The 16,541-nt window shown below is 47.0% G+C and overlaps 1 protein-coding gene across 1 annotated transcript in view; it reads right to left on the bottom strand.

The window, feature by feature from the left end:
• The window catches only part of SHOX (short stature homeobox), a 28,407-nt gene extending 16,188 nt beyond the window's left edge, over positions 1 to 12,219 (bottom strand). The window contains exons 1-2 of the mRNA XM_042461113.1: positions 11,758 to 12,219; positions 7,232 to 7,440 (exon numbers count right to left, since the gene is read on the bottom strand). Of these exons, the coding sequence (XP_042317047.1) occupies positions 7,232 to 7,440; positions 11,758 to 12,094 (546 nt within the window). The 5' untranslated portion in view covers positions 12,095 to 12,219. The remainder of the gene's footprint in view (positions 1 to 7,231; positions 7,441 to 11,757) is intronic.
• Positions 12,220 to 16,541: the final 4,322 nt, after the last annotated feature.

The following is a 16,541-nucleotide window of genomic DNA, read 5'->3' on the forward strand; positions in this document are numbered from 1 at the left end:
ATTTAATGATGGAGACCCTAAGACGGATCTATAGTGGGGTTTTCTTGGCAAGAACTGTTCAGAAGAGGTTTGTGGTTGCTTTGCTCTGTTCCCAGTAAATACTCAGCCCGAAACAGCTCGGCCATGAAAACCCACTGGGTGATCTTGGGCAAGTCACATCCTCTCAGCCTCAGAGGAAAGCAACGACCACCCTCCTCTGAAGAAACCTTGCCCAGAAAACTCCACGATGGATTCGTCTTAGGGTCGCCATAAGTCGGGAACGACTTGAAATGATGCACAACAACAAAAAAACCCGAAAGGCATCTGATCTTGGAAGCTAAGCAGGGTCAGCCTTGGTTAGGATTTGGATGGGAGACCACCCAGGAATACCTGGTGCTGTGGGCTATATTTCAGAGGAAGGAGCTGGCGAAACCACCTCTGAGTATTCATCACCTAAGAAAACCCTATGAAATTCATGGGGCCTCCATAAGTCAACAAATGACTTGAAGACATATGTACATATATATACACGCTGAGTTCTGATTCGGCTCTGGTTTGCTAGTAGTGTGTTGTGTTGCTTGCCTGATTTCTGCCTAAAGTGAAACCTGTCATGGGTTTTCCTTGGACGTTTCTTTGGAGGAAGTTTGCCACGACGACATCCTTTGAGGCTGAGAAAGTGTGACTCGCCCAAGGTCACCCAGTGGGTTTCCATGGCGCCTAGAGTCCTAGTAACCCAATACTCAGAGACCACTCTTGTACTCGGGAACATGAAATGAGCCAAAAAACATATCTAGGGATAGACGTATTGGCCATATAGCAAACCCTATAACATCCAAACAACGCTACCTTTATTGGGCCAATTTAAATTGTAATTGTGCATTTTGATTGGTCCCATAAAGGTACCACAGTTTGGATGTTATAGTATGACAGATGAGCCAGTTAGGAAAGAAATAGGCACTTTGGAACATGACTTTGGTTTGTTTGTTTTTTACCCAAAATCCCCATGGCAAAGGGGAGGGTCTTCTGGGAGCTGTAGAGCAAAAAAAGAAACTTTTCCATGAGGGTCTCGGCTTGCGTTATCTCATACGAATAATCAGGGGCACACAGGCGGGTGGCATACGGAGGCTGTGGCAGATGCCAGCCTCCAGGAGGGCATTTGCTCCTTGGCAATTAGCGGAGGATTAAGCCCGGCCATTGGCTCTTCCCTCTGACGTCACTTCCTTCCCAAAAAGCTGAGCCAGACCCCCAGAGAAGGCTTTCCTCCACTGTCTGGCTTCATCTGGACATTTAATGGGTGCCTTCCAGTCCTTTCCCACTGATGGCCAACCTATTAAGGGCTTTGCTGCTTGGCAAGTTGTTTTTCCCCCAGAAGGGGTTTGACATTTGCCATCCTCTGAGGCTGAGAGAGTGTGACTTGCCCAAGGTCACCCAGTGGGTTTCCATGGACCAGTCGGGATTCGACCCCAGGAGCCCTGGTCTCCAGAATCATAACCCGACCATCAAACCATTCCAGCCTCTTCCAAAACCCACCAAACACCTTTATCGGATCAATCCAGAACTCAAAACGGATCGATTAAGTTTCTCCCCTAAAGTCCCAAAGAGTTCTTACGGTGGGTCTCTTCCCCAGGTTACTGAATTTCCATTCTTTCCATGAAATTGTTTCCCCTGTCCTCTCCTAGGGGCTATGTAGACATTATTTCTGGTAAATGGGGTTTTTTTACACTTCTTGATATGATTCTGGGAAGGTCTGGGGCATTTTTAGATGTCGACTGCTAGATGATCTGCTCCAGAATTCAATCCAAAGGCATGGTTATTTTACAGTTACAATGGGATTTATGTATATTTTCTGTTGTTGGTAAATAATAATACCAAAGAAGAACTCTAAACACCAACATCATCATAATTATTATTACTATTATTACTATTACGGAACACAGTTTAATGGGGCTTACTCGCAAGGCATGATCTGTAGGTGGATCCTTACCATTGGTCCAAAACACACTGCAGGAATAATCCAGTTTGACACCGCTTTCACTGCCCTGGCACCATACGAGGGAATTCTGGGAACTGTAGTTTTATGAGACACTTAGCCTTCTCGGTCAGAGACCTCTGGGGCCACCACAGTTCCCAGGATTCCCTAGCCCTGAGCCATGGCAGTTGATAGTGGTGTCAAACCGGATTATTTCTGCAGCCCGAAGAAGGGGGAAGGACACGTCACAGGAAAGGTTTTTGAAACCTGACTCTAATTCATTAATGCATTAGATGGAAGGAGGCACGTTTGGTTGGAAGTACTGTAACTGATGCTCACTTGCGAATAAGCTTCTTAGGGTCGCTGCTTAAGGTTTCTTTGTGAGTGAATTAAAAGAGGGCGATAAATACCACTTCGGTGATAAATAGACTCAACACTGCGACAATCTGAAATCATTTTGAGATTCCCCCAAGGGGAAGAGAAGGCAAATAATCGATGGACTGTTGTCCAAGATGACTGGGGCTTCTGGGAGTGGAAGTCCCAAACTTTTGGAGGACTGGTTGGTCACCTCCTCCCTCCCTGTTACACACAACTCTGATCGGTTCCTCAACAGGGGATGCTGGGGATTACAGTTAAGAAGAGGACGGGGGAGCTGTTTCTACAAGGCGAACTCTATATTTCTTGGCAAGACTTGTTCAGAGGAGGTATGCCTTTGCCTTCCTCTGAGGCTGAGAGAGTGTGACTTGTACAAAGGGTTTCCCTGGCAGAGCTGGTCTCTAGAGTCAGAGTCCCAACACTCAAGCCGCAAATTGTTCTGGGAGAGAGTTGGAGTTGTCCCATCATCCCCATCCCCGCCCTGCTTGATTCCTACCAGAGGATCACTTCTTCGACCTGGGAAAGATGAATAAAATGCCTTCTCTTTCCTCCCCATCCACTCCCTTAAGAGCCAAGGTTTGCAGAGAGTTTACAACTTTAATCCATTTCCATCCAGAGACTTCAGCTTTAACTGGGTTTGGGTTTGACCCGGAGCAAAAACAGCCCCTCGCTTTAAACTTGATATAGAAATATTATATAGAAATATTATTTTGCCAGCTATAGATGCTATTATAATATTGTTGTTGTTTCTTTCCTCCAACAGGACCAAAGTTCAAATGAAGTCGCTCTCTCTCAGCCTCAGAGAAAGGCAAAGGCAAACCTCCTCTGAACAAATGTTGTCAACAAAACCCAAAACAAAACCGTGATAGGTTTTAAATCAGATACCCTTGAGCTTAATTTATCTTTCTCTCAATGAACAAGGCACTGCAACCTCAACTATATACTATTTTAACCCGAATTAATTGCTCCGGATTAATCTCAGGTTTGACAAACCATTTAATAAGGGTGACCAGATGGAGGACCTCCAAGAAAAAATGGAAGAAATGCCAAACTAAAGGCTTAAAAACACTATGCTAAATGTAAATGCATGCTGCTCGGCCATGTTCCAAATGAATTCCTCTTGGACAGAAGGTTGAGATGTAGGACATGTCCTGGAAAAGGAGGACGCTTGGTCACCCTTCGTTTAATACCTCTGGTTTGCTCTTAGAATAACGAATTGGGAGGCGTTTCAGCAATGAGGGCCCTCCACCGAAAACTAGAACTCCTGATCTGGCTTTTTTTAAGGAAAGTAATAATTCTGGGATCATTAGGGCAGACCCGCCTGGGGCTAATTCGGATCAGAGTCTCTACAGCAGCTGGGCAGGATATAACCTAAAGTAATCACTAATTTATTCACTTGGATTCTTCTGAGAAGAGTAAGGAGAGGTCTCCTTGGAAGAAAAATGCCCTTTTGCCACTCCTTTGGGGGGAGGAAAGGTCACTACAAAATGGATGGCCAGTTATCCTTCGTTGCTGAAGCCCTTCACTCCTATGTTTTTAAATACATTTCCCGCCCTATTCATAACCTTAATAACAAACCAGAGGTATTAAATGCAGGGCGACCAGACACGTCCTCCTTTTCCAGGACATGTCCTCCATTTCAACCTCCTGTCCAGGAGGAAATTTCAAAACGCCCTCCATTCGGAGCAGGAGTATAAAGCATGGATTTACATTTCTAGAAGTGTTTTTATCTTTTATTTTGGTCACGTCCTACAATTTTTTGCTAGAAGGTCCTCCATTTGGCGATGCCTTGTCCTCCTCTGCGGTTAGGACGTCGGGTCACCTTGATTAAATAGTTTACCAAACCTGGAATTAATTAATCCGGATTAAAATTGTAGATAGTTGAGGTTGCAAATGTATGCCCTATGCCCTGGGAGAAGGATAAATAAAACTCAGGGGTACCAGGGTGTCCTCATTTGCTCTTAGGACATCTGGTCACCCTGATTAAATAGTTTCCCAAACCTGGGATTAAACCGAATTAATTAATCCGGATTAAAATAGTAGATAGTTGAGGTTGTGAATTTATGACCTGTTCCCTGGAAGAAAGATAAATTAAGGTCAAGGGTACCAGGGTGTCTTCCTTTGCGGTTAGGACATATGGGCACCCTGATTAAATAGTTTCCCAAACCTGAGATTAATCCGGATTAAAATAGTATAGAGTTGAGGCTGCAATTTTATGTCCTATTTCCTGAGAGAAAGATAAATTAAACTCCAGGGTACAACAGGGCAATTTAGGACGAACGATACACAAACTTTGCCCTTACAGTGTATGTTGTTGTTACTCTGATTAAATAGTATACAGTTGTGTGTGGACGCCCGTACCTAATCCACGTTAAAAGCGGGCCAAGTGCGCAAAGTAGAGGCTTTAGCAGGGGATTTGGGGCCAGACAACCAGAAGGGCTGAGTCTCCTTCCCTTTAAAGGCCAGGAGAGGACGAGGAGAAAGAAAAAACGGAGGAAAAAGCCTCGAAATGATGAATTATCCGGCGCGGCGCGGCTCCATAAATCAATCCGGGTGCGATTCGCGATCAATCCCAACTAGTCATGAATATGCTAAGTAAAGCGCAGGACAGTGTTTTAGACAGTTATTTCTTCATTAAGGATCACTCCGCGATTCCTTTCGCCAACGCACATAATCTGATTTCCTTTTGATTTCCATTAGAGACAGTGAATAATGACATTTAATTTAGCCCCGCGCCCATAAAGAAAAAAACCCAGAGATATTTGCTCGTAATTGAATTACTGCCTGCTCCTCGCCGCGGTCTCATAACTTTCAATTATAACCCTGACAGCTGGGCGATATGAGTTGCCGGTTCCAACACTAAAAATAAAAGGTTAATCAGGAGTCGCTACCGGAGGAGCGCCAATTTATTTACGGCGCATTTCCACACTCCGTTGAAACGGGAGCCTTTAACAACAAGGGACAGGCTCGGCGGAGTCGGATTAGGAGGGAATTACTACGACTTTGGGGTCCCTCTCCTTCCTTACTCCCCCCCCCTAAAATAAAAACCCTAACCGACTTCTATTTAACCGATCAAACCCGATTTGCGTTAATTAAAAATCCAAAAATTTGCATTTTCTTATCTCCAGTCCCTTTTCTCTTGCAGACTTTTAAAATATTTTTGCAGAAAGGAGGAATTAAAATATTTTTTCTTATTAGAATTGCCACTGGAGGGAACATTTCAAAGCCTGCGAATACTTTCAAAGCCCTTTTCCTGTTACAACTCGAAATATTCAACTACCCGCAACGGTGTGTAAAAGGGGCTGAAAGAAATGCGTGCGGAATTGAATGCAATGTATTTATGTTTAATAGAAACTCTATAACTATTTTCATATATAATATATATATATAGAGAGAGAGAGAGAGAGAGAGAGAGATAATATATATCTATATACAGTATAATTTTTAGTCGCTTTGATTGTTTTATCACAGAAAAGTGGGATAGAAATAAAAGGTTTATTATTTGTTTCTCTCTCCTCTCTCTTTGTGTGTGGTGTATATGTATGTACAGTATGTACTGTGTGTGTCTCCTCTCTCTCTCTAGAGGCAAATATAGATATAGATGTAAAAAGGCTGCATCCAGGCTCTGGCAAAGAAACGACAAGAGCTTGGCCGAGTTGGAAAAGTGACACAAAAGTTGGTGTCGCCTCCAGCCAAAGTTTAATCTTTTTCCTTCATTGATCTCGGGCGACTAGATCCTTCTTCGGCAGTGCGGACAGAAAGGAAGGAAAGCGGTACAAGTCCCCCCTCCAGCTCGCCTTCTGAATATTTTAACTTTTCCCTCTATTTCCAGGTGTAGCAAGTCGCCGCCGCCGCCTTGCCCTTCCTTGGGATTATATTTATTATTATTTTTAAAGAAAACTCTTTGGGAAGTCCTGGTTTTTCCATTTATTTGGGGGTGAAAGCTTCCAAAGCAACGGGTATTTTAATTAAATTAAATTTTAATGTCAATGGCAGGTTTGTATGGGAAGGGGGGGCTGTCCCTAAGCTTTCTGAATACCGAGATCTAGCAGTCCCCAAGGGATGAAGAGACCCACAGAGAAAGAGACCCACACCGGGACGCCTAACGTGAAAACGGACCCCACCGAAACGAAGTAGGATTACAAGAAGGAAACGCTTAGGAGGGGTGTGGAGGCTACTTTTCAGCATGGAGACCTCCTCTCCCCCGTCCGCAAGAAAAACCAGAGAAATAGAAACCCGATTCAGTAAAAGGAGAAGGCTTTTCTTGCAATAACTCGACCACAATTCGCCTCCAAACGGGGCTTGATCTTCTTCACGTGTCTTTGACCCTGAAGTCAAGCTCCACAGGTTGATCTGATTAATTCCCTCTTTCTGCAAACCATCTGTTTCAGGGGAGGGATCGATGCTCGCCCTCAAAGCCTCCTCTTTCAGGCTAGGTTTTATTCGTTTTTCTTAACCCGATCTCTTAGGAACAGGACCAAACAACCGATTTTCTTACTTATTTAGCTATTTTAGAAACCTCTCCTTCCCTGCAAGCATCCTCTGTCTCCCAGTGGCACCTCAACCTCGGCCAAATCAATCTGCCAACTGTCCCAAGATAGTCGGCCGGATTTGGGAGACATTATCTTTGATTTTAAAGAGACGTGGGGGGGGGGGGGGGAGGGAAGAGCAGATGGGGCCCTATGAATTCAATATCCTCGTTATGCAAGTCAAATGGAGAGACGTTTTTCCCCTGAGCTGGGGTTAATCCAGTCCCAAAGCCCCCAAGCAGCCTCGCCTGAGCCAGGAAGGGGAGGCTGCATCCATACTGGAGCAATGATCCGGTTTGGCACCGCTTTTAGGTGCCAAACCGGATCATTGCTCCAGTGCGTCTGGAGTCGGGGTTGATCTCTGTCTTTGTGGCCTTACCTGGACCCTGGCTTCGGACAAGCCCAGCCTTTGACTCAGTTCCTCCCGCATAAAGGCGTCTGGATAGTGCGTCTCGTCGAAAAGTCTCTCCAACTCGTTGAGTTGCTCCAGGGTGAAGTTGGTGCGGCTTCGCCTCTGCTTCAGCTTGGTCTGTCCGTCTTCGTCCTCAGATTTCACCTCGTCCCGTTTCTCTTTGCACTCGTAGATCCCTGCGGGAAGAAGGCAATGCAAGCAAGTGAGACCCTGGACACCCAGTCGGAAAGGGCCTCCAAAGGGACTCAAGGCAACCTGGGGTCCTAAGCTTTCCAAGAGAAGAGGAGGTGGCTTTGGTTCAGCACCATGATTTTTTTTTCCTCTGAGTCAACAGTTCTCTAGTCAACTTTGTCACCATGGGCCTCTCCTTGCAACTGACTTCTCTGTCTCCCCCTCTTCACCTTCTATCCCAGGGCCCAGGGGGAAAAAAGGAACACCCCCCCCCCCCCCTAGCATTCCCCCCCAGATGAGCTACCCAAACCAAGAAGGGCAACGAAACGGGGAAGTAACGTGAGAGAAACGTCTCAGTTCCAGCTAGCTGCCTCCATAAGGGGGTTGGGGGGTTGCAAAGCCTTTGGCAGAGCCTTCCTACAGATGGGAGAAATAAAGATACCAACGATCTCTTGGCTACTCACTAAAACTATAAAGGGGGGGGGGGGGTTTTTTTTATTATTTATACATGCTTTATGATAAACCTAAGTATATTGTAGCACGCAGTTATGTAGTATAGCCTTGGCTCATAGTTTTGGTTACTAATATATCCTCACAAAGGATTGCAAAGGCAGTTATTAATATATAATATTGACCATAGTTTATAGGATAGTGTTGACTGCTAATATTTAATATTATATAGTATAATGTTGGCTACTAATGTCTATTAAGTATGGGTGTTAGTTATAGTACAGTATTAGCTAGCAATGTATGCTATAGTATTGGCTGCTAATGTCTACTAAGTGGTGCTACTAGTCTGTGGTATAGTATTGACTGCTAATGTATTGTGTAGTATTGACCACTGATGTCTAATAAGTATTGGTGCTAGTTTGTAGCCCAGTATTGTCTAGTAGTGTGTTTTTAGTATACTGTTGTCTCGTAATGTATAGTACAGTTGTCAACTAAGTATTGGTGTTCGTTTATAGAATAGTATTAGCAAGTAGTGTGTAGTAAGTGCTGGTACTAGTTTATAGTAGAGTATTGACTAGTAATGTTTAGTATAGTTTTGGCCACTAATGTCTTGTGAGTATTGGTGTAGGTTATGGAACATCATTATCAAGTAATGTCTAGTAAGTATTAGCACTAGTTTATAGCAGAATATTGGCTATTAATGTTTAGTATAGTTTTGACCACTAAGCTCTAGTAAGTATTGGTACTAGTTTATACAAGAATATTGGCTAGTAATGTACAGTATAGTTTTAACCATTAATGTCTAGTAAGTACTGGTACTGGTTTATAGAACAGTAATAGCAATAGCAAGTAATACCTAGTGAGTATTGGCACTAGTTTACAGTGGAGAATTGGCTAGTAATGTTTAGTCTGATAAGTGTCGGTGCTAGTTTCAGGGACAAATTCAGCTAGTAATGCATACAATCTTGGTTACAAATGCCTAGTCAGTGTTGGTGCTCGTTTATACTCCAGTCTTGGTTCCCAGGGTGGCAGGGGCAGCAGAGCCACATGCTGGCGCCTAGAAATATTCTTTCATGGAGGCACAGGGCCCAGATCAAAGGGACGAGACCTGGGCTGCATCAGCACTGGAGAAATAACCCCGGTTGACCCCACTTTAACTGCCAGGGCTCAAGGCTATGGAATTCTGGGAAGAGTCTGGAGCCCTGGCAGTTAAAGTCGGGGTCAACCAGAATTATTTCTCAGTGAGGATGCAGCCCTAGCGGGTTAAGAAAGCCTTGAATTCAGGAGTGTGGCCTAGCTGGGCTCTCACCACTATGCCCGGCTGCCTCTTCCAAGCCTGACTGTCTTCTCTCTTAGACTCTTAGTAGCTTGTTTTTTTCGGTTGGGGGGGGGGATTTTCCATTTCCAAAAGCAAGGGAGGGAGCCATGCTGCAGGAATCGTTGGAGGAGGGGAAAAGATGCTTCCAGAAAGGCTGAAGGAAGAGGGATGGGGGGGGGGGAGAGTGTCTGGGAACCAAGAGAGGGGCCTTTTCCTTGGGGAATTGCCCTCGAAGCCCCCCCAGGCCAAGGAGTGAATCCCACCTTATGGGATCCTCTTCCCCTCCCACCCAAAACCCCATTTCTGGGCACAGAGTCCAATAGGGTCCCCTTCCCTAGCGGCTTTAATTTTTCTGGAGGGGTGTGTGTTTCATTTTCTTCCTACAGTCTGTGGAGGGTCGTGGCCCTTGAGGTTTTTAGATTTCCTTAAACGGAACCCGCCAGACTCAAAACGGTCTTTCTTGGAAGGAAATGTCTTGGATTTCGGGAGCAAAGATATTTAGGCCGGGGATTGGGACGATCACAACCAAGGCTTGCAAAACAATGTGTCTCTCAATCAATATGGCTTTCCTTCCAGCAAGGAAAAAGAAAAAGAAAAAAATATAAAGGTTAAGGGTCGGGGCACTTGATCTCACTTAGGAGACACAATGAAAAGGCGAGGTACTTAAAATCCCTGCCCAAACCTCGGAGAGAGAGATCTTGTGATAGCTGTCTGGCGATTTTTAAAATTACGATTAAGAAATACATATTGCGTTACTCACAAAAATAATTTTAGGGTGGCAGACAGTCCTGTAGGGCAAAGAATCTAAGGGACTGTTGTGACTGAAATAAGGATTTTTCATCTGCTAGTGATTTGCACGGATTTATAAACCAGGATGTCTTCCCTCTGCAAACATTGAAACAATTGCCTCCCTCACATTTCTTCAGATAAATACCCGTGTTGTTTGTCCGTCTTTTGCCTATAGTATTTCTTGTATCACTTGGACAAGAGGGCGCCGTTTAGTTTGAAGACTGTCCTTCTGAAGTCAAGGTTTTGCCCAAAATCAATGACTTGAAAAATCTGTGAGAGAATGATTCTCTGACAAGGTATTCTTACGATTTTCCACAATCACACGTTCAGCGGAGGAGCGTTAAGTGCATGAAATACACTTTTCTACAAACTTACAGAGATAGCGATAACTAAAAAAAGCCCTATTAAATCGAGGTGCGGCTTCCTAAAATAACAATAGTGGAATCGGCAGCAGGGACTGAATTATTAGTACTGTATTGCACCCATTAAAAAAAGGAAACAGCACTCAATGATTCCCCCAAATAAAAGAGAAGGCCTTGTATATTTAAAATATATTTGTTCGCATTAGAATGATTCAACTGAGCTTATCCAGAAAGGAAAATACCGCCAGGATCGGGCGAGGGGCCACTAAGCACAACAAAAACGGGACCTTGGGGAAATTGGGATCAGACAGCAAGAAGGTTTTATTGAGTTACAGGGGCCCCATTTTTAAATGTTGATTTGGTTTCAAAGGGATGGCATCCTCATAGCCGTCTCAAATATCGAGATCATTCTCGGGTGTCGTCCAGATTTCAGAGAACAAATAAGATGGGAAGAGACTGCTGTGACAACGCGATCATTCGCTTTCAGTGGAATTGTTTTGAGGATCGTTAGCTTTCAGAGGAATTACAATTACTCTTGAAAGCATCTCTATAGGAGCGCATTGGCACACTGGTCCTTATTTCTCAGATATAAGGAAAGGATCATTATATTGAACAACCACCCCCACCCCCCGCCGGTAACCCAAGAGAGACGAAACCGGTCTAAATGGTCGAAAGGGACTCCTATTCGCACTTTCCTTTCCGTTCTTCCTCCCTTTGTTTTTGGTGCCTCCGGTGACCAGAGGAAAATAAAAGCCATCAATCGAAAAACGAGGCGAGGAATAAAAGGAGAGAAATCCCAGAAAGGAACTAGAAGGAAAGAACTGCCTTTGGGGGAAAGGGGATTCCGGACAAAACTTTGGGACTTAGGCTTTCCCTCTCAGGCCCCTGGATCTCCCCAAATGGCTTTGACAAGTCCAAACGGAGGCCACTCTGGGCAGAGAGCATTGATCCAGAGGTTCGATCCCTTCCTTACTCCGGATGAAGCAACAGGAAGCACCCATTTTCAGAGGCTGATCGCCCCTGGTCCTTTTAGTTCCACCCGTTTCTTTTCCCTCCTATTGTTTGGGATCTTTAAAAAATGAGAAGCGGGGGAAAGAAGGGAAGTTTGAGCTTTCCGGCCCCAACAAACGTCCACCAAAGCGCCTACTTTGGGCAACGTGGATCTTTTTTTTAAAAGTGAGCAAAGGGAGCTCTGTCTCATCTGCTCCAGGAAGGGTCCTGGGGAGGGGAAGAAAAAGAGGAGAAGCTTCTAACGTGAACAGTTATCTTTCAGTGGTGAGTTCGAGCCCAGGCGGGGCTCCCAGGTCAACTCAGCCTTCCCTCCTTTGGGTCAAAGGAAACCCCAGCTGTTTAGGGGGCAGTGGGCTGAGAGATCGGAGGAAGCCGGGAGCGCTGTGGCTTACCTTCGGTGTTCCTGGCGGCGTGGCCGAAGGCGTCCTTGAGCTTGCCGTCCTTGTCGCCCTCGGCGGGGATGGCTCCGGCGTGGTCCTTGAAGAGGTGGACCGGGCAGTGGGCCCCGCTCTCGGCCAGTTCTTGCAGGCTGCCCGCCTCCGAGGGGCCCAGCTCCCGGGAGCGAGCCAGACCGCTCTCCAAAACTTCCCGGTAGGTGATGGTCTCCTTCTTGTGTCCTCCACCTCCTCCTCCTCCTCCACCGCCACCTCCTCCTCCGCCTCCTCCGCTGCTACTCTCTTTGCCTTTCTGGTCAAAGGATTTGGAGACAAACGCCGTCAATTCTTCCATGGCGGAGAAGAAGAAGCGGGGGAAGAGACCCCGGGAGGGGGGTCTCTCTGCGTGTCTCTCTCTTTGGATCCACCACGAAGAGAGCCTCTTTGGCGTGGCGCACCCGGGCTGGCTCTTTTTCCAAATGTTGCCCTCGCTCGGGAGGTCCTATTAAGCTCAGTGGGATGGGGCGGGCGGGCGGGCACGAGTGGGGAAAGGCAAGGCAAGGCAAGGCAAGGCAAGGGGGGCGAAGGCGCGTGGGTGGGAGGTGGGGGCTGTGCACGCGCAGGCGCGCCCCCGATCTGGCAGCCTTTCCTCCTCCTCCTCCTCCTCCTCCTCCTTGCGCCGACGACACTGGATCGGGGTGTCTGTGTGTTTGTGTGTGTGTTTATGGGGGGATCCTGGGAGTCTGGCTCCGTCTGGCCTGGCTGCCTTGGGATGGGAGATCCCCCCTATTTATTTATTCGTGGCTCCCGGGCCGCCCAGCCCCGCCGCCTCCGCCTCCTCCTCCGCCGCTGCCGAGGGCGCTGTCGCCGGCAATTAGGGCCCGGCTCCCCCGCCTCCGTCCCCGCCGCAATTGGCTTCTTCCTCGGCGTCTCATCACGCGTTGGCATCCGCCGCCCCTGGCTTTGCGGGAGCCAGAGCCCACCGACAGACACACAGAGAGAGCCAGGAACCCAATGAAATGCTTCCCCCTCCTCTCTTCCCAGCCCCAGCCCCTCAACAGCATCCCCTCCTTCTCTTCCTCCTCCTCCTCCTCTTCTTCTTCTCTTCCCCAACAGGTATCTCTTTCCCTTTCTCTTTCTCTGCTTTCTCTTCCCTGGCTTGCTAGATCCAAAGGGAAAGGCCAGGGCCGGTAGGAGAGGGAGCCCAGGTGGGGACTCAGGAGGAAAAGAAGACTTGCGGGGCTCTCTGGAGACCCGCTCGGAAGGAAGGCCCCCGTCCTGGATCTCTCTCTCTCTCTCTCTCTCTGCCGGGAAAAGGGGGAGACAAGGAAGAAAAGAGAGCAAAGCGGAGCGGTCACTGAAAAGGTAAATCTGGGCCAAGGAGCTTAAATATGTTCGCCACTTTGATTGTTTTTACAACAGAAAAGCAGGGTATAAATAAAAGTTTTATTATTTATTTACTGTATTTATTTATTGAAGTCCTTGGGTTGGAGGCGTGGAACCGTTTCCCTGTTTGGTTTGGGATTGTCAAGCTTGTGTCTTCATTGTTGTTGTCGTTGTTGGTACTGAGGTGTTGTTTCAGACCCTTCGCTTTCTTTTCAACTCCCTTCTTCCCCCAAGATCTAAAAAGCGTCTGTGAGTTTGGTCAGGGAGGCCCCACGGAGGTCAGGGAAACTTTCTCCCCTGTGTGTGTGTGTGTGAGAGAGAGAGAGAGAGAGAGAGAGAGTGTGTGTGTGTGTGAGAGAGAGAGAGAGAGAGAGAGAGTGTGTTTCAGGAAACCTTGTGGTTTGTTGTTGTCTGCCTTCAAGCCGTTTCCGACTTAGGGCCACCTGAGGCGAACCTGCCCTGGGTTTTTCTTGGCAAGATTTGTTCGGGGGAGGCTTGACCTTGCCTGCCCCCGAGGCTGAGACTGTGTGACTCTCCCCAGAGGTTTCGTGACTGAGCTGGAAACTGAACCCCGCTCTCCAGAGCCCGACATTCAAACCACTAGGCCACGAACCCCTGATATTAAAGGGAAATGGGGCAGGTTCTCCGAAGGAGTGTGAGTTTGGCTTGTCCGGAAGAGAGAGAGAGAGGAAGAGGTCTCTTTCCTAATACCGTCAAATGCCGAAGGATCTTTGCCTGTTTGCAGCAACTACAAAAAATACATTAAAACAAAAAAGAAAGAGAAAGAAAGAAAGAAAGAAAGAAAGAAAGAAAGAAAGAAAGAAAGCTGAAGACTCCTGTAGCCCCTTAAAAACGACAAACGCGTCGCTGTGGAAGAAACTTTGCTGGGCCTCTGATGGAGGTGGACTTGGGTCCATTTTAATCATGGTGATCTAATCTTGGTCTACTCAGGGGAAGGACCCTGCAGTTGGATGGGGCTTGCTCCGAAGTAAATGAACGTGGGCTAGATTTGAAGGTGTCTCCCAGAACTCTGTTCCTCCTCCTCCCTCTCTTCCTCCCTCCCTTTGATGTCGCCTCCAGAAACACGAGAAACACCAGATGTGCCTGCCTCTCTTGTCTTTCTATCGATCCCATCGATTTTCTACAAACCCACACCTGGGAGATTGTCAGAGGATGGTTGATAGGAAGGAAGAGCTCTCCTTTACCAGAGAGAAAAAAGCCTGTACACTACTATTATTTTCATTGTTGTTGCCGCAGCTGCTGCTATTATTATTATTATTATTATTATTATTAAACTACGCGCTGCCAGGCTTGAACGCAGCAGTCTGGTTTCTTTCCTCCACTTCAAAGCAGCCGACAGGGATCTATTTCCCTGGCGTTAGGACTGAATGCCCCCCCACCGAAAAAACACGCGTGGATCCTGTTCTTATTCGCCCAGAAACGATCTAGGCGGATTTATTGCTTCCGGATCCCCTAAATCGGGAGGCTTAAAATTAAAAGACTCAGTCCTAAAGCCTCTTTGATTTGAAACAAGCCTTAACCGCACTGAGGCTTATTGCCGGGTGGAACCGTTCCCTGGCGCTCTTTTTTATGAGTGATTTGGAACCCTTTAAAAATCCACGGCGTTTCTTTTTTCCCTTCATAAAGTAAAGATGCCTTAGCATTCCGTTGCCGGCAGCTGCAGTTCCCACTCGAGTCCTTGGGCGCAAAGGGCGGTCTCCGTGCAACTACATTCATTTGCACATATTAGCGCAAACGCCAGAGAGAGAGAGAGAGAGAGAGAGAGATCGGCTGGTGGTTTCCTCCCATTTGTGTGTGTGCGTGTGTTTGTGTGTGTGTCTGGTTGGGAAAGAGATTGGTGGGGGGAGAAATAAAGGACCACATCCCAAATCTCAGCGGGAAGTTTGTTCCTTCAAAGGATGAAGGATCCAAAGGGGAATCTGGTCCAATCGGATGCCTCCAAAGGCGTGATTCCTCCCCATTTAAAAGCGTGGCAGAACGAAAAAGAATTAATTCTCTCCAGTCGCGGTTTCTAGCCTCGCCTCTGGAAGGGAAGCATTGATTAATGGACCTCCATCATGTCGCCACCTCTTTTCTATTGTGAGGCTGCTTCTTTGGAATAATGATTTTTTCTTTCTTGGTAGTTGCTTCTCCACTTCACGCACACACACACACACACACACAGCTAGTCTAAAACTCAAGCTCCTGATAATTTTCCTCCACGGGCCTTGTGTCTGTGTGTGTGGCTGTGGATGTGGATGTGTATTGTGACTTTACGGGAAACCCTAACGCCACCCTTCCGTGGGGTTCTCTTGGCAAGATTTATCCAGACTGGTTTGCCATTGAGGTTGAGAGAGTGTGATTCGCCCAAGGTGGGCTTCCGCGATTTACTCCCGGAATGAGCCTGGGCAAGTCACACTCTCTCAGCCTCAGAGGATGGCCATAGCAAACAACCTCTGAAGAAACGGGCCAAGAAAACCCTAGCATAGGCTTGCCATGGGTCGGGAATGACTTGAAGGCACACAACAACAACAACAACAACAACAACAACCGATAGTCTATAGCTTTGCAGCCTCCAAGGTTTAACAAAAGGCCAGAACAACCTCTCTTTCTGTCTGCCTCCACGGCGGTGAAATAATCGGGTTTGACCCCACTTTAACTGCCATGGGTCAAGGCTATGGAATTCTGGGAATGGTAGTTTGTTGTGGCACCAGGCAGTTAAAGTGGGGTCAAATTGGATTATTTCACTTGTGCAGAGGCAGCCTTACTCACTGTTTGCCCCCTCCGCCCCCCTTTATCCCGAAGGCTGTTTTTAATTAATGGCCTGCGACTCCCACCAGCAGCCTTGGCACCTCCACCGAGACAGAGGAAACAATTAATAAAAGCCCTTTGTGTAAAAAGGAGATCAATCCTTCCCGGCGTGCTTTTGAAAACCTTTCTCGGGAGGAAGGTTCGGTCTGGACGACGGGGGGCTGGGTGAGGCTTCTACTCTGAAGTGGGGGTCTCCCGAGATTGCAAAGGGTGGCGATGGCGCCCCTCAGAGGCCAGCCAGAGAGGGCCAAGGTCTCTTCATGACCACCACCCCCCCCGAAAAAGACCCACCGAGGCATCACTAAATAATCCCTGGAAAGGTGGGGGTCTGTTGTCTCTGATCTGGCCCAAGCCTTCCTTCTGACCTGTGCCAAGGATTGGAAACATCAAGGAAGGGAAGGATTACTAAATAGTCAGCCCTCGCCATCTTCTTGCCTTCTACTATATATTTGTGTGTGTGTGTGTGTGTGTGTGTGTGTGTCTGTGTCTGTGTCTGTGTCTGTGTCTGAGAGATCTTGGCAATATGATCTGTCTGTCTGTCTGTCTGTCTGTCTGTCTGTCTGTCTATCTATCTATCTATCTATCTATCTATCTATCTATCTATC

Source organism: Sceloporus undulatus, chromosome 3 (assembly GCF_019175285.1).
Source record: "Sceloporus undulatus isolate JIND9_A2432 ecotype Alabama chromosome 3, SceUnd_v1.1, whole genome shotgun sequence".
In the NCBI taxonomy this organism is placed as follows: Eukaryota; Metazoa; Chordata; class Lepidosauria; order Squamata; family Phrynosomatidae; genus Sceloporus; species Sceloporus undulatus.